The 21,648-nt window shown below is 49.1% G+C and overlaps 1 protein-coding gene across 1 annotated transcript in view; it reads left to right on the plus strand.

Moving 5' to 3' along the window:
• The window catches only part of PSAT1 (phosphoserine aminotransferase 1), a 30,135-nt gene extending 10,142 nt beyond the window's left edge, over positions 1-19,993 (plus strand). Inside the window, exons 6-9 of the mRNA XM_062208454.1 lie at positions 1,039-1,208; positions 9,288-9,416; positions 18,141-18,278; positions 18,928-19,993. Of these exons, the coding sequence (XP_062064438.1) occupies positions 1,039-1,208; positions 9,288-9,416; positions 18,141-18,278; positions 18,928-19,033 (543 nt within the window). The 3' untranslated portion in view covers positions 19,034-19,993. The remainder of the gene's footprint in view (positions 1-1,038; positions 1,209-9,287; positions 9,417-18,140; positions 18,279-18,927) is intronic.
• The last annotated feature ends 1,655 nt before the right edge of the window (positions 19,994-21,648 follow it).

Genomic DNA, 21,648 nt, shown 5'->3' on the forward strand with positions numbered 1-21,648 from the left:
CTTGGGTCCCAGCTACCCATGTGGGAGACCCAGGTTGGGTCTGACCCAGCTCTAGCTGTTGCAGATGTTTGGGGAGAACCAGTATATGGAAGATATCTCTCTCTCTCTCTCAGTCTCTGTCTCCCTGATAAAAAATGAAGATTATAAACATTTTTAAAAGTGCTCTCCCTGTGGCAGCATGTCCCATTGCTTCTCATCAAAGCAGTCCCTTTCTCAGCGCCTGATTATCCCTTTATACACAAAATAAAACATTTAAGTAATTTAAAATTTCAGTAGTTTCAAATATTTAGTCTGATTTTAATTCAAACACTATTAAAATAATAAATTTTACATTTTTCGTGATTTCCAATAGTTATTAAAAAACATAAAACAAACTTTTCTCTTAGTTGCCAAGGATGGTTAGAGGCCCCATTTCCAGGACTGGTTTGCATATGGAAAAGAGATGTACAGGGGCCTGCCCTGTGGCGTGGTAGGTTAAGCTTCCCCCTGCAGTACCTGCATCCCATATGGGCACCAGTTCGAGTCCTGGCTTCTCCAGCTCTGATCCAGCTCCTTGCTAATGGCCTGGGAAAGCAGTGAAGATGGCCGAAGTGCTTAGGTCTCTGTACCCATGTGGGAGACCTGGAAGAAGCTCCTGGCTTCAGACAGACCCTGCTCCGGCCATTGTGGCCATTTGGGGAGTGAACCAGCAGATGGAGGACCTTTCTCTCTCTCTCTCTCTCTCTCTCTCTCTCTCTCTTTCTCTTTCTCTCTTTCTGTTTCTCTTCTCTCTCTGTAATCTTGCTTCTCAAAAAAGTAAATATATCTTTAAGAAACATATGCCAAGTGGATGGGAGTGGGTGCACGGATCGTCCAGGTGGCATCCCCAGGCCTGCCCTGCCGTCCAGTTCTGCTGTCCAGGAGGAGATGCCTGTAGAACAGGACATGCTGTCTGCCCGGGAGTAGAGAAAACTGTGCTTGCAGAAGAGGTCGGGAAGTTTGTGTGTGTTGATGAAAACTGCCCAGGTGCTTCTGTCATGTCGTCTTTCTCTTTCTCAGTTTGGTGTGATTTTTGCTGGCGCTCAGAAGAACGTGGGCTCTGCAGGAGTCACGGTGGTGATCGTCCGCGATGACCTGCTGGGGTTCGCCCTCCGAGAGTGCCCCTCTGTCCTAGAGTACAAAGTGCAGGCCACAAACAACTCCTTGTACAACACGCCCCCGTGCTTCAGGTAACCCTGGGATGGAGTCTCACGGTTCCCCATCAAAGCGGAGGTGGCTTTTTTGAGTATCTTCACCCCACGTGTCCCGTCAGGATCCTCTGCTCGACCCACCTCTCCCTCTTGACCCTCTGTCCTCTGATGGATCACTCTGCTTCTTGCCCTTTACTTTTTGGGGGGCAGGGGTGTTGTTTTTCTTTGATCTTAGTATTCCAGGCCCTGTGGTTCACCATTAACCCCAGAGCTGTCTGCAGCTGAAGAGCCGTGGCCTGCATCGCGAACAACCAGGGCCGCTTTGGAGGAAGCACTTTCAAAGGCTGGGCCTCCCTCGCCTTCCTTTCTTTTGCCTGCTGAGCCTGTGTGGAGCTGGCTGCCTGACAGCAAACGCGCTGGCTTGGAATGCTTTTCTATTTTTTTTCTTAACCCCATCTGCAGATGTCCCTGTTTTTTGTTAGCTGAGCGGGAGGCTGCGGTTCATTCTGTACCGAGTTGTCTTACTTCTCAGATTCAGGTATTTTGTCCCAGTACCTAGGATTTGACAGTTGCCTAAGAGGTTCTGTTTCCTAACCGCTGTGTGGCCTTAGGCGAATCCCTTCACCTGTCTGTGCAGTAGGTTCCTTTAGGAGTAGGAATAGTGCTCTCCTCACTGGGTTGTTGTGAGACGAGATACGTATTGTGTAAGGCTGTAGGTATGCATGCCTCTGTTTTGTGTTGCAAGGAAGTCCCCTAGAAAAGCTTACTTTCTCAGAAAAGTTTATTTTGGGTCATGGTTCTGGCCCAGGGTCAACGGGCTGTGTCTGGGGATGCTCGAGGTGGCAGAGTTCTGAAGTGCTGCGGGGCATTGCAAGGCGAGAGACAAGGAGCGTGCACTTGTGTCCTGGTCTCTGCCTGTTCTTACAGAGCCACAAGGATGTCATCACGCGTCACCAGCCTTGTGACTTTATCTAATCCTGAGATCCTCCCAGAGGATTCACCTTTAAACACCATTGCTAGGTTACCATTCTCTTCCTTTTTTTTTTTTTTTTTTTTTTTTGACAGCCAGAGTTAGACAGTGAGAGAGAGAGAGAGACAGAGAGAAAGGTCTTCCTTTTCCCGCTGATTCACCCCCCAATGGCCGCTGCGGCCGGTGCACCACGCTGATCCGATGACAGGAGCCAGGTGCTTCTCCTGGTCTCCCATGCAGGTGCAGGGCCCAAGGACCTGGGCCATCTTCCACTGCTGGGCCACAGCAGAGAGCTGGATTGGAAGAGGAGCAACCGGGACAGAATCTGGCTCCCCAACCGGGACTAGAACCCCGGGTACCGGCACCGCAGGCAGAGGATTAGCCTAGTGAGCTGTGGCGCCGGCCTCTTTTTTTTTTTTTTTAAAAGATTTATTTATTTTATTTGAAAGGCAGAGCTACAGAGAATCAGAGAGAGAGAGAGAGAGAGAGAGTTCCTCCATCCACTGGTTTATTCCCCAAATGGCTGCAACAGCCAGAGCTGGGCTGATCCAATCTGAAGCCAAGAGCTGGAACTTCTTCCAGGTCTCATATGCGGGTCCAGGGGCCCAAGGACTTGGGCCATCTTCTACTGCTTTCCAGGCCATAGCAGAGAGCTGGATTGGAAGTGGGACAGCCAGGACTAGAACCGGTGCCCATATGGGATGCTGGCACTGCAGGCGGCAGCTTTTCCCGCTATACCACAGCGCCGGCCCCACCTTTCTACCCTCTTAATACTTAACTCTGGGATTACATTTCAATTTTTGCAAGAGACAGACCATAGCCAAATCATAGCAGTGTGTGTGTGTGTGTGTGCATATTGCACTACTTTGTAAGACCCTGGCAACTGAGTGATTCAGCAGTGGTAGCCGCTGGCTTTTCATGGCTGCTGCTAGTTCCCAGAGCCTCAGAAGGGGCGGGCACAGGGAGGGACCACAGTGGATGGGTTTGTCTAGGGCAGCAGTGATAGAAAGCGGCGATACTTTGTGTGTAGGACGCTTTAGTCCTCCTCGCCATCCCACAAGGTGGGCACTGTGGTTATGCTTCTTTCCATTTTGCAAGTGAGGAGGTCAAGGTCATGTTTTAGGAAGTGGCCTTGCTGGGATTCAAAGCCAGGCAGCCTGCTCTGCTTCCTGGGTAGGTGCAGCCTCGGTGCTCTGTGGCTTTGTTGTGTGGGGAAGATTTTGTCTGAAGAAAACTGCTCACTCTCAGACTCCGGCTCTTCTGCCTAACAAGGCTTTCCCTTGAGGGGAGGGTGTTCTGACACCAAAGGAGGCGTCTCTGGGTAGTGAGTCGGTCGTTCCATCTGGGTCTGGGCTGAACACTTGCCTTCACCAGGTGCTGGGTCTCATTTTGTCCCCCTGACCTCTGCCCAGGGACCGGGGTGTTCTGAGGGCTAACTCTGCAGGTCATCTCTAAACTCCACTCTGGCAGCCCGGTTGAACACGTTGCTAATGTGTACATCAGGGTTGGTGGGCAGGGCTGAATCCTGTATCCTGCTCGCCTGTCTTGCCTCTGGAGTGTGGGCAGTGGGAAAACACCAGTGGTCACTGGCCAACTGAGAAAGGCAGAGTTGGGGGCCTCAAGTGCAGGGCTCCCAGAGTGGGTGCTAAGGTGTAGCTGTAGCAGGCAGGGGGAGGTGGCCATGGTCACCTGTTAGAAGGTGAGGCCATGGCCGGCGCCGCGGCTCAATAGGCTAATCCTTTGCCTGCGGCGCCGGCACACCGGGTTCTAGTTCTGGTCGGGGCGCCAGATTCTGTCCCGGTTGCCCCTCTTCCAGTCCAGCTCTCTGCTGGACTGGAAGAATGCAGTGGAGGATGGCCCAAGTGCTTGGGCCCTGCACCTGCATGGGCTACCAGGAGAAGCACCTGGCTCCTGGCTTTGGATGAGCACGGTGCACTGGCCACAGTAGCCATTGTGGGGTGAACCAATGGGAAAAGGAAGACCTTTCTCTCTGTCTCTCTCACTGTCCACTCTGCCTGTCCAAAAAAAATTAAAAAAAGGTGAGGCCAGGGTCTGCCTCAGTTAGATGAATCTTTCACAGGGAGGTCAAGGGCTCCCGGGGCTTCGGAAATGAGAAGGTAAGAGGACACAAAGAAGTTTTGTCCCTGAAGTGTAGCCTGAAGACCAGCGAGTTCTGATCAGGGTCCAGAGAGGCATACTCTGGATACCTAGCTCATCATCTTAACCATTTAAAAAAGCAGATTTATTCATTTGAAAGCCAGAGTGACAGACAGATGGAAAGACATACAGACAGAGATCTTCCATCTGCTGGTTTACTCCCCAGCTGGCTGCAATAGCTGGGGCTGGACCAGACTGAAGCCAGGAGCCAGAATCTCCATCCTGGTCTCCCACATAGTTAGCAGGGCCCCACATATTTGAGCCATCATTCAGTGCTGTCCCAGGCACGTTATTAGCAGGAATCTGGATCTGAAGTGAAGCAGCTGGGACTCAAACCAGCATTCTGATGTAGGATGCCAGCATTGCAAGTGGCGTCTCAACCCACTGTACTGCAGTGCCGGTCCCAGACACACTTTTTTTTTTTTTTTTTTTTGACAGGCAGAGTGGACAGTGAGAGACAGAGACAGAGAGAAAGGTCTTCCTTTGCCGTTGGTTCACCTTCCAATGGCCGCCATGGCTTGTGCGCTGTGGCCGGCGCACTGCGCTGATTCGAAGGCAGGAGCCAGGTGCTTCTCCTGGTTTCCCATGCAGGTGCAGGGCCCAAGCACTTGGGCCATCCTCCACTGCACTCCTGGCGCCCAGACACACTTTTACAAGCTGACGAGCACATTGATAGGTGCTTGTTAGTATCAGGGTGAGGGCCGGTTTGAGGGACCACTGAGGAAGCACGCCAGTCTGTCTGGTGGGAGATGAATGGAGGCCCAGAGATGAGGTCCTAGTAAGGTGTCCAGGCGTTGACCTGACATTGAGCCCCATGGGTGTAGGGACCCAGGGTAGGGAAAGGTAGGTGGCCCCTCCAGAGAGCATTCCTGTCCAAGGCTAGGCTGAGTCAGAAATCGGGACAGATGAGGTAACAGTTTCTTCCCCAGATGGATGGGTACCATGATAACCGGGGTCAGCTTGGGGTAGCAGTGTTTGTGATATGATGAGAATCTTGTAAATACAGAAAATGAAAGACAAGAGAGTCAGTATTTTCTGATCCCAAGGTACCCCCCAGAATACCCTCTGGAGGTTGCTTTGCTTTCTTTGACCCCAACAGAAGAGAAAGGTTGAAAAGCTTTGTTCTGTGTGATTGCGGAATAACCCCAGATGTGTGCATTCCTGTGTCAGGGTCGGCATTCAGGGTGAGATGGCCGGAGCTCACTTGGTGAGAACAGCGTCCACGTGGAGACATAAAGATCTACACACAGTCCCCTCCCCGCCTTTCACGGCGGGGCTCCTGAGATGCCCAGAATGACGTACATGACCTTGAAAACCTGCTCTCCTGTGTCATTTTAGTTTTGTACAAAAGACCGTAGGAACTTTGGGTGACCCTGCTGGGAAACTGGGCTTCAGATAGTTGCCTGCAGCCTGAAACGGTGAACTGGGGCGGAATAAAGGACCACAATATCGCTCTCTTTAACCCCTCAGTGGAACACCCTAATCCCAATTAATGCATAGGGAAAAAGATGCCCAAACTTCCCTTCTGAACCATAACATTGCTTTGACTTATGGCTAACAAGCATAAACTTGCTTTGGCCAATGGATGAGATGAAGAAATTAAGAAGAATGCAAAAAAAAAAAAAAAAAAAAAAAAAAAAAAAGAATCTCTGCACCCAGGCCACCTTACCTGTCAGAATAGGGGTTGCACATTAAGCTGTGGGCCTGCTCCTGGGATCAGCTGGCCTCAGGCTGCTTCCCCTTGCATGGGGTGGGAGAATGAGTCCTAAAATCTGCAGACAGGGGCTGCTCTGGGCCCATCTTTGGGAGCTGTTCTCGGAAAGAGTACCCAACCTGGTGGTTGCTTTCCCTGGCTCCGGAGAAACTTACGGCACAGCATCAACTCCAGAGGCTCATCCCAGAGCCAAACTTTTCCCAAAAGCCAGGGAGAGTTTTCTGGTGTGTGTGTGTGTGTATGTGTGTGTATGTGTGTGTGTATGTGTATTCTTGCTTCTAACTTAATTATCAGAGTGAGAGTTTCCCTCTGTTTGTTCACTCCTCAAATGCCCACAAAGGGCAGGGTAGAAACCAAGACCCAGGAACCCAATCTGGATCTCTTATGTGGGTAGCAGGGACCCAATTACTTGAGTCATCACTACTGCCTTCCAAGGTCTGCATTAGCAGGAAGCTGGACTGAGATGCCTCTTATTTTTCTTTTAACAGCTGTGTAGTATTCCACTGAACAAATGGACAGGCTTAGGTGGTAAACCTGTTGTGTTTGCAGATGGAATTTTAGAAGTGAATGCTTAAATCATTGAAAGTGTTGAACTGGGAGTGGGGCCAAATAGCCAACTTGTGTTAGCATCTTGGGGCCTCTGTGTTTTGGGGGTTTGGGATTGTAGGGGTGTAGACATGTGAGTTAGTACTAAACAAGGGCCTTGCTTTCAGGAGGCACAGGGGCCAGACATCAGTGGTGTGCGCAGGGCTGGGTGAGGCCACTCGAGGACTGTCTCCTGACCTCCAGGACAGCCTCTGCTCACTGAGCCTCTGCCCCTTGCTGTGGCTTCCTAGACTCGGGCTCCGGGGACTGGCTCTGGGCAGTCTATACAAGTGGCTGGGCTTCACGCTGCCCCTGCCTGCTCACATCCCATAAGAAAACAAGAGGCCGTGGGCAGTGAGCACGGACACAGCCACTGAGGTCTGGCTGGGACAAAGCTGCGGCTTTGGATTTGGCTGGAGAAATAGCAGCTCGGAACCCCTGCTGGGAAAAACGAAGCTGGGCCTTTTACAAGTACTGGCAGTGGCTCTGCATGGATCAGGTAGCCGGGCAGGGCGTTTCTGTGGTTCCCCAGCAGGGAGCAGGTGGCACAGGTGGGAGAGGAACAGTTTGGGGTTACATAGAGGATCTAGAGTGTCCTACGTCAGTGAGGGCCGCACGGCGTTCTCTGTGCTTCTGTGCTGCGTGTCCCGCAGCAGCTGGACTTGGTCACAGCCCACTCACCTCACAAGCTGGTGAGCTCATGGCTGAGGATCTGCAGCTCGTGGCAAACCAGAGGGCTCTGGTGCCAGTGGAAAGAGCTCATGCCGTGAAGTTAGCCAGACAGGGATTGGAATCCTGGCCTTATCAGCCACTTGCTGGGTGACTTCAGGCAAGTTAAGTTCTCTGGACCTTAGTTTTCTCATCTGTAGAATGGGATAATGGTGACTGTGACCTCAGGATTATTGTGATCAATAAAGCTATTACTGTGGACTTCAGTAAGTGTGAGTTTCTCTCTCTTGCTTTCTTCCATCTTTGTCCCTCTGACTTGTCAGTCTGTCCAGGGGGCCACATCTGAGCCTGTAAATTACCGCTCCACCCTTTTTGCCACCAACACCCTTGCTTTCTCCTCCCAGCCCTGTGTGGGGAGCAAGGCTGGGCACCTCCCGGAAAGGCTATTGGCTGTTGGCTGCTCTCTGCCCAGGCGTCTCTGGGCAGCCCAGCATTGGCTTCTGCTGCCTCCTGGAGGTGGAAGCTCCTGGGTCCTTGGCCTGCCTGGTTGGACCCGTGAACGAGCCAGTCCCTGTGAGGGTCTTCCCTTGGCAGGCCTTTGGCTGGGAAGAGGACTCTTGGCAGAGTCCATGAGCTACCCTCGTTGGAACTTGAAATTCCTGCCCAGAAGGGGATGGCCCAAAGCTGCAGGAAGTACCAGGTGCAGCGGGGCCCCTGGGCAGCAGGATGCCACTCCCATGCCATCTGCCTTCCCCGTCTGACCCCTGCTTCTCTGCTGGAATGCTGCCTTCAGCCTTTTCAACAGCCCTCTTCACACGTATGCTCGAAACATCTTTCCTGGGAGTCTCACAGTTGCATCTTCTTCCTCACTCCCAATTCAGAAAATCCCAGGGAAGCTTCTCATTGGTCCATTTAGGTCCCATACACAGCTCTGAGATCAGTGAGCAAGGGACCCTTTTTGGGCCTGCATGTTGGGTGACAGGGTAGAGCAGGGCAAGTAAAATGCCAGGTGCCCACCCAAGGTAAGTGGGTCCAGATGGGAAACTGAGACTCTGATTTCTAGTACTCTGTGAGAGTACTTCCAGCACTGGGGCTGGAAGCAGACCTGTGGCAGGGAGATGATGACTGTAACCACTGTGCCACACTGCTTCTCTCCCAGGGGGAGCTAGGACTGTGGGCCAGAAAAGCTGAGTAGTCCTAGCCTTGCAATAAGAGTATAGAGTCCCTATCGCAGGCACACAGAAATGTAAAGGAGGAAATGATTAAAATTTAAGGGAGTATGTACACTCCCTTAAATCCTGGGGATTTAATCCTTAATCCTGGGGATGGAAGAGGAAACACTGGGAGGGGGCCTGATGATGCCTTGTGGAGGGGCTAGGCAGGTGCGTGCCGGTGTCCCGAGGAGTGTACACTGGGGCAAGGGCTGCAGAGGGAGGGACTCACGTGCTATCAGTCCAGTGAGGTGTTTTTCCAATTCTGTTTGTTTGTTTCTTTGAAAGACAGAGTTACAGAGAGAGGGAGAGACAGAGAGAGAGAGAGAGCTGTTTTCCATCTGCGGTTCACTTCCCCACATGGCTGCCTAGCTAGGGCTGGGCAGAGCTGCAGCCAGGAACCTGGAACTCCATGTGGGTCTCACACGTGGGTGCAGGGACCCAAGCACATGAACCGTCTGCTGCTACTTTCTCATGTGCATTGGCAGGCAGCTGGATTGGACGTGGAGCACCGGGACTTGAACAGGGACTCATATGGGATGCGGGCATCACAGGCGGCAGCTTAACCTGCTGTACCACCACACTGGCTCCCAGCCTGTTATTCTGAGTGGCCTTCAGGGGTCTGGCTTGGGTTGACCCCATTGCCTCTTTTATCCTGTGCTCTTGCTGACACGTGGCCTGCTTTTATCTTGTCTGTTTCTAATATATCCTTAAGTGTGTTTTAATGCAATGTAGCAGTTTGCTTGCATGACTGTCCCCTTTTGCACACTGGACTGCACACACAAAATATTTTTTTTAACTCTTCCTTTTAGCATCTATGTCATGGGCTTGGTCCTGGAGTGGATTAAGAACAATGGTGGGGCAGCTGCCATGAAGAAACTCAGCACCATCAAGTCTCAAATGATTTATGAAATTATTGATAACTCGCAAGGATTCTACGTGTAAGTTGATTAATTTCATCTCACATTTTGTCTCTCGTGGATTTAAAACCGTGCATGCTGCATAGCTGTGGAAATCGGACATTCATTGTTCTCTGAGACGTGAAAGTGCTGGTAAGGGCGGGTGGTCTTGTGTCCCGTGCAGGCGGTGGCCTCTGCTTCCATGCGCCACCCCAGCCTCCCTATGCAGAACAGGTGCTCCTACCTCAGGACTGTGGCCTGTGAATGGAAGTGGTTATGGCCTGGGATGACACAACTTGAATGTGTCATGACCAAGAGACTAATGGATATGACTCGACCACTGGACAAGCATTGTAAGGACTGCAGAAATGTAGGGGGTTTGTGTTCATTTCCTAGGGCTGCCATGACAAAGGATGAAAAACTTGGTGGTTTCAAACAATAAAACTTCCTCTCCCAGTTCCAAAGGTCCTAAGTGGGGGGTCAGGGTGTCCTCAACACTCTACTCTTCCAGAGACTTTAGGAAAGAATCCATTTCTTGCCTCCCAGCTTCTGATGACTCCAGGTAGTCCTTGGTTCCTGGCTGCATCACCAATCCCTGCTTCTGTCCTCACGTGGCCTCCTTTGTGCCCATGTCTCTCTACAAGGACAGGTCACTTGGGGCCCCCTAGATAATTCAGGATGATCCCATCTAGAGCTCCTTCATGCAATTAGATCTGCAAAGACCCTTCTCTCCTTTCCTCTCCTCTCCTCCCCTCACCTTCCCTAGTTTCCTCTTTCTTCCCTTCCCTTCCCTTCTCTATTTATTTGAACGGTTGAATGACTGACAGAGATTTTCCATCTGCTTGTTCACTCCCCAAATGGCTGCAATGGCTGGGGCTGGTCCAGGCTAAAGCCAGGATCCCAGAATTCCATCCGGGTCTCCCATATGTGTGGCAAAGGCCCAAGCACTTGGGCATTAGCAGGAAACTGGGTCAGAATTGAAGCTGCCAGGACTCAAATTGGCACTCTGCTGTGGGATGGCAGCACTGCAGGTAGCAGCTTAACCCACTGTGCCACAACATCGGCCCCTAAACCCTTTTTCCAAAGAGGTTATATTGGCAGAATCTGGGGTTAGGATATGGACATGGGGGCCACCACTCTTGCCGCTATATCAGACTGTTTGCCAAAATGCCATGTATGAAGTGCCTGGAGCAATACCTGTGATGCATGGAAGTGAAACCTTTGTTTGCTCTTCACTCTCCCTCTGTGTGGGCACAGATGGACAGAGACCAGGCTTGTCGCAGTGTCTGTGCCTGTGTGTACGTGCGTATGTGTGTGTATAAACACACATGCGTGAACATTCATACTCATTTACCGTGTCAGGACCCCCCCATCTATAATGGTCACTATTCTGTGGAGTTCTGTTCATTGTAAAAATAAAATATGTGCCTGGCAGTCATGAGGGTATTTGCACTCTGAGAATTTCGTGGGCCACTGGAATAGAAAAAAACCACACCTCAGTCCTATTTAGGTTGTATATTTAGACCAAAACTTGCTAGCATAGCTCCATAAGCACTCGTGGGGCATACTTTTTGGACAGCCTAGAAAAAGCAATGTGCTCCTGCTACCTCCACCCTTACAGTGTTTACTTGTTGCCTGTTCCTGTGAGCTCTTGGCATGCAGTGGCCTTGCAGCCACAAGTGCAAGGGGAGATGGGAAAATCTTGGCTGGATGCCTTGGCCTTTGGACTTCTCTCCTGTGTGCCATGTAGGTGAAGGGATGCACTCTGTGGTTCTGTGCAACAGAGTTAAGTGCAGCCTGGGGGGTTCAGTCCCAGAGAAGCTTCCATCCTGGGCCCTCATGTATGAGGGGGAGCCAGGACGCTGGAGCCACTTTAGCATGCATGGTCGGTAGTAGATTGTCCAAGGAGCTCGGAGCCAAGGGCTAAAGAATGTGGTGTGAGCTTGGAACAGTGAGCTACTGTTTGGTAGGAGGGGAAAGAGGGTTTTTGTTTGAACTTGAGCCTTGGATGTGAGTCAAAATAGGCAGCAGGCAGAAGTACTTTCAGGAACTTTTAGGAAGGCAGAGATGGCGTTCAGAGAGGCACTGAGGGAAGAAAGTATGGTGTATTTAAGGAGCAGAAGGTGGGCTGCTTGGTGAGGATGGCTCATGCTGGGTTGGAAGGGAAGTCTGGAAAGGCATGCGGACATGCTTAGTCCACCTGTTCCTTCATCCATCTGTCTTTCCACCCATCTGCCCATCCATCCATCCATCCATCCATCCAATGGCTCTTGAGCACCCACTCTGGGATCCTGGGGTACCCAGAAGAGTGAGTCATCTTCTCTGACTCCCAAAGGGCACCCAGAACCTGAATGTGAATGGAAGCTCTTGGCAATGATTAGAGAGGAGACACATACTTTTCTGTTTGCTCTTGGTTGCATATGTTTCTCAGGACATGTACAAGTATGAAATCAGAGGGAAAGAATCCAGGGAATTCGGAACAAAATAAGAAGGCATAGAGGGAATGCTGGGAATCTCCTGCCTTTTTTTCCCCCTGAGCTTTGAAACCAGGCACTCCAGTATGGGATGCAGGTGTTCCGGACGCCCGACCCTGCTCCTTTTTCCTTCTGTAAGATGCACCCCTTCTGCGTCCCCTGGCTTGTAAGGCAGCCCTGTTATTGAGCACATTGGCAGATTCCATACCCTGCTGTGAGGTCACCTTCATCAACTTAGGGAGAGAGAAAGCAGCATGGATAATGGTGAAGACCTGAAGTCATTTCACAGAGGCACAGACAGGTCCAGGCTGCCACTGGGAGGAGCCATCAGCCAGGGTATGAACAGGGGATAGGCCACAGGTGCTCATTCCCTGGGCCCACGCTGCTCTTTATTGCACTGAGGAAATGGCAAAAATCAGTTTGTAGATGAAGTGGATTTATATATGAAAGATTCAAGAATCAACAGAAAAAACTTTTTAAGAACCGTCCGATCAAATTGTGATCCCTGACAGCATGAGGTGTAAGGGTCAGCTGGGGTCCACACTCCAGAAGTAACAAGACTGTAATGAGGAAGAAGGAGCCTATTCATAATAGCCACAAAAATTAGGACGCATCTGGAAATCAGTGCAAATTATTATCTGCTCAGGTTCATGCAAAAGGATAGCTGGAATTTTTTTAAAACAGAAAAATGTTAAGGGATGAACTTAACATACAGTCTAATACTATAAAACCATGTGAATTTAAACTCAAAAATAAATTTAAAAAATTTTCAAATTATTACTTATTTTCACTTTATTTGAAAAGCAAAGAGATAGATGGAAAGACAGACAAAAGAGAGGTCTTCCATTCACTCCCCAGATGACCACAACAGCCAGGGCTGGGCCAGGGCAAAGCCAGGAGTTAGGAACTCAGTCTGAGTCTCCCATGTGAATGGCAGGGGCCCAAGCACTTGAGCGCATTTGTGGGAGGCTGGAATTGGAAGCAAGAGCCTGCAAATGAATGGAAAAAGAGTAACCAAATAAAAACAGGATCAGGAGTTGGTTGCTAAACAGCGTGAGTAAACAACTCAGAAGCAATACAGCTGGATAACAAAAATGAAACATTCCCAGTTTCCTTGGTTCTTTAGGAAATGCAGGTTAAAATTGAAGTGATTTTGCCTTTGATTGGTGGAAATTATAAAGATTTGTAATATCTGGTGCAAAGGAATGTGCTTTTGGTGGGAGTTCAAATTTGGACCTAAGTTTGCACTATTCATCAGAACTCATTTGCCCCTTGACTAAGGGCTTTTATGTACCGACAAGTCCAGTGGAGGATGGGCCATTGAAAACCCAGGGGCAGCCCAAGGCTCCAGCTGAGCTGAGATGGCTGTGGCGGTACTGATGATGTCATCTTACTGGACTGCTGTTGGATATGCAGTCCGTTGTCCTTGACTCAAATGCTGTTACATGGCATGTGACTGCTTATGTATAAGGGTACTTCAGAGGGTTGTGGGAAGATGGATTCAAATGATTTATTTGGGAGCCAGAAGTTTCAAAATCTATACCTATAAGGGATCTTCACAGAGTTCATGAAAAACTATGCATGCATTTCAAATTTTTTACACCAAAATTTATCCTTTAATTTCATTTCTCATATGTGTATGTCCATATATACACCTGTATCATCCGTGTATACATGTATGCACATGTACATGTGTTTATGTATCTAAAAACACATTGAAGGATACATGCCAGTCTGTTAGTGATAGCCACCTCTGTGAGAAGGGCATGAACAGCTTCCTAATTTCACTGTAGACTTTCACAGTGGTGTGCAAATTAAAAGTATTTTTATTAACCAGATCAGGCAGTAAGGAGGGGCCTGTGTCTGTGTTTGTGGGCTTCTCTCTACCTTCAGGTCTTCTCAGCTTGCAGCTGCTTGACCGGGCCTGCAGTTTTCTGTTGGCCTTCTTCACCTGTGTGCCTTGGGTATCGCTTGCTGAAGCCGTGCCTTCCCACATAACCCCCACCCCATCTTTTGAAGCCTCCAGAAGACCCAGTGTTTTTCTGGGGGAGGGTCTCTAACCCTTTCAATGGGAACAGTTTTCCAATCAAATATGCTTAGGGAAAGCTGCGTTCCTGGAAGACTCCCTCCTGGGGGTCATGCACAGGAGCACATTGTGGGCTGCAGGAAGCCAGGAGTCAAGACCCCTGGTTAACTCTGTCAATGCAGCATTTCCTAGATGTCTATGGAGACCCATGGAACAGCTCTCACAGTGATGTCCATTGGCATCCTCCGCTTCCATGTTCCACCACAGGCATTGGAAGCTCTACCCTTGACTGAGCATAAGCCTGGGACCTAAACTAAACCTCTCAGTTGACCTTAGCCCTCAATCCATTCAGGCCACAGACCCTGCCTGCTTCTGAAATTTCACGTGGAATCCAGAGCTTAAAAACTGGGGAGTGGAGGCCAAATACAGCCCACCAGGGTGGTCAGTGTGGCTCACCCAGTGTTGGGGCCAGTATAGGGATGTTGGAAGATATGTACAAATCTGGGTTTCTCATTCCACGGTGCATATATCTCTGAACATGAGAGAAAGAAGCTTTGACTGGGGTGACCAAGGGTTTCAAGCAAAAAGGGAGAGCTTACAAAGGAACTCACTAAGTTCATGGAGACGTAGAACTCAAAGGTGCCAAAAAATGTTGAGATCCGTGCATGTGAAGGGTCTTTAAAAGGTTCATGGTAAATGCACATTAGGAAAAAAAATGCATGGGTTTCAAAAATTGCTTGTGCAAAAATAAAATGATTTCTTTAATTCTGTTTTTCCACACTTTGAAGTACCTTCCTGTTTCCAGGCCTTCAGTATCTGACCAAGGGAGGCGGTGGTGCGTGTTGCACTGGCCTGCGCCACGCATTTTGAGCGTGCTCAGGTGCCCTGCTGGCCTTGGAGGCGCCACCTGTGCTTGAAGCTCCCCAGTGCTCCAGCTGCTCACAGGCTCAGATTCCTTTGATTTGGAAAGTTCTTCATAAGAACTTTCTAGAAGGCCGTTCCTCCACCTTCCAAGTTCTTCATCCTGCCATCCCCTCTGTGTGCTGTAGTTCTTTTTAAATTATGTGTGTGGCTTGCACTATATTTCTGTTACATGTGATGAAATTCAGGCTGACTTTTTTTGTAGATTTTTATTTAAAAGGCAGAGTGATAGAGATATAGATAGATGTGAAAGAGAGAGAGAGAGAGAATCTTCCATCCATTGATTCATTCCTCAAATGGCTGCAATAGCCAGGTCTGAGCCTGGCTGAAGCCAGGAGCCAGGAACTCCTTCCTGGCCTCTCCTTTGGGTGGCAGGGACCAAGTACTTGAGCCGTCTTCAGCTGCCTTCCCAGGCGCTTTATCAGGGAGCTGGATTGGAAGTGGAGCAGCCAGGACACGAATGGGATGCCAGCATCGTAAGCTGTGGCTTTACCTGCCTCTGTAGTTATTTTTCTAAAATACAGATCTGGTAGTGCAGTGCCAGTCTGACTGTTTCTCGTTGCTCAAGGGTCCAGTGCAGACCCCAGCAAGCGTGCATGCACACGGCCCTCCATGCCTCGGCAGAAAGGTCTCTGCCACAGTGCCCTTCTCCTTGCGCCCTCACTCCCACATGCCCTGCTCGGAAACCTGTCAGCCTTCTCCCCGCAAAATTACTTATTCTGCTCTCTGTTCCTCCACAGCCCTTTGCTATCTCAGCTCTTCTCGGGTAGAATTGTGGTCCCCCTCCAGGGCCATCTCTGGGTGGACTGGGAGTAGTCTTTTCTCATAATCTCTCTCCAGACCCTTGGCACCTTCCAGGTGCCCTCCTGCCAGGCAGCCAAATAAAAGTGTGGTGATTTCTTTTCGATTTCTGGCTTTTATGACATTATTGCTTCGTGATATCTTCCACTTTCAGGACAGGATTGGTAAATTTGAGGGGGATGAACTCTGAATACTGATTCTTAATTCCTGCTGCTTTAAACTTCTCTCAAATGAAATACGCTTTTTGTTGCTCTGCCTCTCCAAATGGACCCTCGCCTTGGGAGGCGGAGGGGCAGAATCTCAGGGTAGCCACTGAGTGTTGAATTTAAGCGTCGGCCACAAAACCGACTTATGGAGAGCCGGGCCCCGGAATTCAGGTTCAAAGGCTGCTGCATGTATTCGTCCTGCTTCTTGCCTCTCTTCTGCTGGAAGTTGTGCACTTGACTCCTATTAACTTTAACAGCAATTGTGATTGTGCCCTCAGGGGGCTTCTCACACTGCTTTTATTTGCTCTTTAACTTTAATGAATGCCATCCCGTGGAAGTGTAAGATAAAAATAGGATCTACTTGAGACAAGGGGAAGAGACGACAGGGTTATTATGTGTTGTACTTTTCTTTTATTCTAGAGTGACTTGTTGGCTCTTCTTCCATTTATCTCCTTCTGTTGTCGATGGAAAATAATATTGGCTTTCATAGACAAAAATTCACTCATTCTTTTTTGTGAGTCTCTGTGTGTGTCTTAATGCAAGGGGTTGGGTATAAAAAGATGAATTTATTGTATTCAACAGATGCTTAATAACATTTCATATGTTCCAGACTTATATCAGCTATCTCTATTTTTAAAAAAAGATTTATTTATTATTTGAAAAATCAGAGTTACGGAGGGGGAGAGACAGAAAGGTGGTGGGGAGAGATGGAGATTTTCTACCTGCAGGTTCACTCCCCAACTGACCGCAATGATGTGGGCTGGGCCAAGCCAGAGCCAGGACTCTGGAACTCCATCCAGGTCTCCCAGGTGGCTGCAGGGGCCCAAGTACTTGGGCCATCTTCCGCTGCTTTCCCAGGTGCTTTATCAGGGAGCTGGTTCAGAAGTGGAGCATCCGGGACTCAAACTGGGACCTATATGGGATACCAGCATTGCAGGCTATAGTTTAACCCACTGTGCCACAACTCCAGCCCCTAAATTGTATCATCTGTTTCTGTGCATCACAGAACACTTGAGCACTTAATAGCTTAAAACAATAACCTTTTTTCTTGCTCAGAGAGCTGCAAGGCCTCTTGGCCTAGGCTTAGAAATTGCGCAGTCACTTCTGTTGCAATCTCCTGGCCAAAGCAAGTCACAAGACTAGCCACCTTCAAAAAGTAAAGAATTTGGGGGCTGAGTTAAGCAGCATCCTATATTAGAGTGCTGGTTAGAGCCCCCGCTGCTCTGCTTTTGATCCAGCTCCCTGCTGATGCACCTGGGAAAGCAGCAAAAGATGGCTCTTGCCATCCACATAGGAAACCAGGGTAGAGTTCTTGGCTTCTGACTTCAGCTTGGCCCAGCCCTGGCTGCTGTGGGCATTTGGGGAGTGAACCAGCAGATGGAAGATCTCTTTCTCTTTCTCTCCACCCACTCCTGTGCCCTGCCTCTGTCATTCTGCCTTTCAAATAAATACATCTTAAAAAAAAAAAAAAAGCGAAGCACTGTATTCCACCTGTTCTTAGGTTTCTTTACATCCACAGAAATTCTCTGTAAGCACTGACTTAGCTGAATCCTCCCAACAGCCTGAGGTGGGTTTCATAAGTCCCGCTGTTCAAATAAGGAAGATGAGGCACAGCGGCGAGATCAAGTAACTTGCCAGGGCCAGCGCTGTGGTGTAATATAGGATGCTGCTTCACTCCTTGGGCCCCTGCACCCACGTGGGAGACCCAGAAGAAGCTCCTGGCTCCTGGCTTCAGACTGGCGCAGCACCAGCAGTTTTGGCCAATTGGAGAGTGAACCAGTGGATGGAAGACCTCTCTCTCTCTGCCTCTCCTCTCTCTGTGTAACTCTGACTTTCAAATAAATAAATAAATCTTTAAAAAAAAAATTAACTAGCAAAGGCCACACAGCTTGGAACAACAGAAGATGATCAGTCCTTTAAAAGCTGCTTCTCCTTATTTTTGAGTCTTACAGCTGCTATTAGGACCAATTTATTATTTCTCTGTAGCCTCACAGAGAAAGAGTGCTTCAGATTTGCTGCATGGCTGACGTGTGTTGGAAGCATCATGTATGTTGTACCATGGATGTGTCACAGCTGGTCTGAAACAGAGGTATTATTGGTATTCCAGTATTCAGATAAGGAAACAGAGGCTTGTGGAAATTAAGTCATACAACAGAATGCTCACCCAACTGTTGCATCGGGAAAAGTCTGGTCTCTTTTTAAATAAATTATGGCTGCGTTAGACCTTGCGTATTTAGTATTAATCTCATCTGCGCATGTAGAAAAATGTTTAAGGAAAACCAAAACTGAAGCCTTGTTAGTGAGAAGCGCAAGCTGGAGTAGAACGTGTGTTTTTCAGCTGCCCGGTGGAGCCCCAAAATAGAAGCATGATGAATATTCCATTCCGCATCGGCAACGCCAAGGGGGACGAAGCTTTAGAAAAACGGTTCCTCGATAAAGCCCTGGAGCTCCATATGATCTCCTTGAAAGGACACAGGTGAGGGCACGGCCAATGCCGGAGCGCGGCAGCGAGCTGCCTTCGGCTTTCCAATGTGGAAACCAGGAGCCCACTCAGCTCGGAGCAGCACCTGTGGGACCTGTGGAGGAAACCAGTCACCACGGGGTCCGCCTTCCTCTGGCTGTTTATGGAACCGTAACCGGCTTCCCTGGCTGAGGGACAGCGGAGCCACCTTTGAAGATCTTAAACCTCTCTCTGAGCACAGAGGTTGCCATGCCGTGTGTCTCTGTTGAGGCCAGCTCCTGTCTCTCAGATCTGGCCACTGTCACTCTGGCTGAATGTCATGTGGAACAGTTAATAAATGTCCTCACCGGAGCTGGCCGCCCTGCGCCCGTGTGGCTGGCACTGCGGTGCAGGCCCGTGAACAGCCTGGTGGGCATCATCACCGTCTTGGTCCTTGGTCCCATTGAGCTTTTCTTCCCGCCTGTTGTCCCCTTTGTTAAAGGCCATTGTAATTGGCCTGCACTGGGGAGAGGATACTTTCCCAGTGACTGAGACACAAAGGTTTCAGACGGGGGGTTGGGGACCGCAGTCTTGGGTGGCACTCTCAGCAGGTGCCTGCAGAAAATTGTTTTGACGCTAACTTGGATGCTTTTGCCCTTAATGCTTGTGTCCTCGGTTGTTCTAGGTCCGTGGGAGGCGTCCGGGTCTCTCTCTATAACGCTGTCACCATCGAAGATGTTCAGAAGCTAGCATCCTTCATGAAAAATTTTTTGGAGATGCATCAGCTGTGAATACACCCTAACCAGTGTATCCCCTGTCCTTGAACCATGAATAAAACAGAAAGTAACTGGGGAGTGACCACCCAACTTAACATACAACGACTATGCTCATTATAGATCGTTTTTGCTTCAGACAGCAGCACTGATGGGACCACCGGCCAGTGGCCACCTTTATGCTGACTTAAACTGGAAGCTTTTTGAAAATAATCTCTCTGTTGCTTACTAACAAATTCCAGCTCATTTTGTCTTTGCTGCTACTTTTTCTAACTAGATCTTAGTACTTGCCTGTGGACCTAATTATGCAAGCTGCAATTCACTGTGTCTAGAGCGCTGGTGAGGCCCTCCAGATGCTCAGCCCAGATCCTAGGTTCTGGATAGCAGGGGGCCCCTGGACTCTGGCCCTGTTGATCAAGATCAACGCTGGCTGGTGAGCAGTGAGGAGGAATTATACACAAAAGAACAAACTGTAGCTCTTTCTTTATACTGATATTCTCATAGAGGGACAAAAATGACACACTATATATGTTTGTATAGCAATATCTGCTTTCTAATACACATAGTTTATATCTCTGTGCATGTATATTTCTAATAATAACGGTTCTCCATAATCCATGTAGGGACTTAGAATTTGTTAAATCCTTGGGTTTTATTCATTAGAGCACTACGTTAGCAATATCTGTGCCTCTCTCTATTCTTGCCCTCCTCTCAAGCTGCTCCACGCAAAGGATCTACTAGTTTCGCAGTTCGCTTGTATTCTCCTTTCGGTGGGTAGGGGAGAAGGTTGATTGGTTTGTTCTTTGTTTGACAATGATGCTGTTCAACTAAAAGTCCATTTAGCTCCCTTCTCTGTTCGCTGGGCTGCTTTCCCTGTGGTTTCTGAGAAGAGGGACACTGAGTTCCAGGTGTCTTTTCCCTGTTGTGAGTGTTTGATGTTGACTTCTTGAAGAACATTAAAGTCCTTTGACCTCTGAACCCTTGTCAGTGAGTTTCTGTACCTGCATTTGAGACAAATCATTCTTTTTTAAACTTTATGGTGGGAAAACTTGGGTCTACAAATAGTGTCTGATAAGAGTAATTTTTAAAAAAGTTTTATTTTTATTTGAAAGAGGAGGGAGAGGAAGAGAAAGAGAGATATCTCCATCCACTGGTTCGTTGTTTCACTGGTTCACTCCCTAAATGGCTACAACAGCCAGGGATGTGCCATGTGGAACCCAGGGGCTTCATTCAGATCTCCAATGTGGTGGCAGGAGCCCAAGCACTTGGCCATCTTCTACCACTTCCCCAGGCACATTAACAGAGAGTTGAATTGGAAGTGGAGCAGCCAAGACTTGAACTGGTGCCCACATGGGATGTGGTGTTGCAGGTGGTGGCTTTACCTGCTTGCCACAATACTGGCACCAAGAGTAGTTTTTGAAAAATGTTTATTTTTGTTTATTTTAATGTCTCTAGGGGCTGGAGCTGTGGCATAGTGGGCTAAGCCTCTGCCTGTGGCGCTGGCATCCCATATGGGCACTGGTTTGTGTCCTGGCTGCTCCTCTTCTGATCCACCTCTCTGCTAATGGCCTGGGAAAGCAGTGGAAGATGGCCCAAATGCTTGGGCTCCTGCACTCATGTGGGAGACCTGAAAGAAGCTCTTGGCCCCTGGCTTTGTACTGGCCCAATTCTGGCATTGCAGCCATTTGGGGAGTGAATCAGCACATGGAAGACCTCTCTATATCTCTGTCTCTCAAATAAATAAATAAATAAATTTTAAAAGAAAAAATAAAAAAGACTCGAGAGAGGGAGAGACAGAAAGATCTTCCGTCAGCTGATTTTTCTCTCCAAATACCCACAACAACTGGGGTGGGGCCAGGCTGAGGCTGGGAGCCAGGAACACCACCCAGGTCACCCACATGGGTGGCAAAGACCCAAGTGCTGGAGCCATTACTTGCTGCCTCCCAGGGAGCACATTAGCAAGAAGATGAAATTGGGAGCAATCCAGGTACTCAATATGGGATGTGGGCATCCTAATTGGTATCTTAAATGCTGGATAAGGTGCTTGTCCTGATAAAAGGAATTTATTTCTACCAAGGATGTAAGACTTGAGTCTTGTGCATCTGTTAGGGAGGAGATTAGAAATTAGCCCACGTGTGTGAGAGGGGCCTTAGGAAAACAAAGGACCTGCAGAAAGGAAAGAGCAGCGTCAGAAGCACACTTCCGAAATTCTGCCCCAGAACCCAATAACTTTATAGGTGCCCCCCCCCCAACAGGAAAGACACCTTAGGAGAATTCTCTCTGCCCAGCGCCAAGTGGGCTACCCAGTCTGGTAACACTGGGTCATGAGACCTTGGGAAGAATTTTACGAGTTTCACACCCAGCAAGCCATTGTCCAGGAGAAGAGGGCGGAGAGAAGGAGAAACGGCTGGAAGGACTGGACTCCATTTGCTCTCAGCGCCTTCCTGAGAGCTGGCCTGGCTTATCAGGTGCATTTCTCTGAGCTCAGCTCTCAGTTCTTTGCGGGGATGCCTGGCCTGTCAGGTGCACTTTCCATTAAACTCTCTAACCTTGCTACCCCAGTCCGAATGGCTGGGCACTCTCAGATTCCATCTGGAGAGGTGCCCATTCGTTCTGACAGATGCCCTACCCCA

This window comes from Lepus europaeus, chromosome 12, assembly GCF_033115175.1.
Source record: "Lepus europaeus isolate LE1 chromosome 12, mLepTim1.pri, whole genome shotgun sequence".
Lineage (NCBI taxonomy): Eukaryota > Metazoa > Chordata > Mammalia > Lagomorpha > Leporidae > Lepus > Lepus europaeus.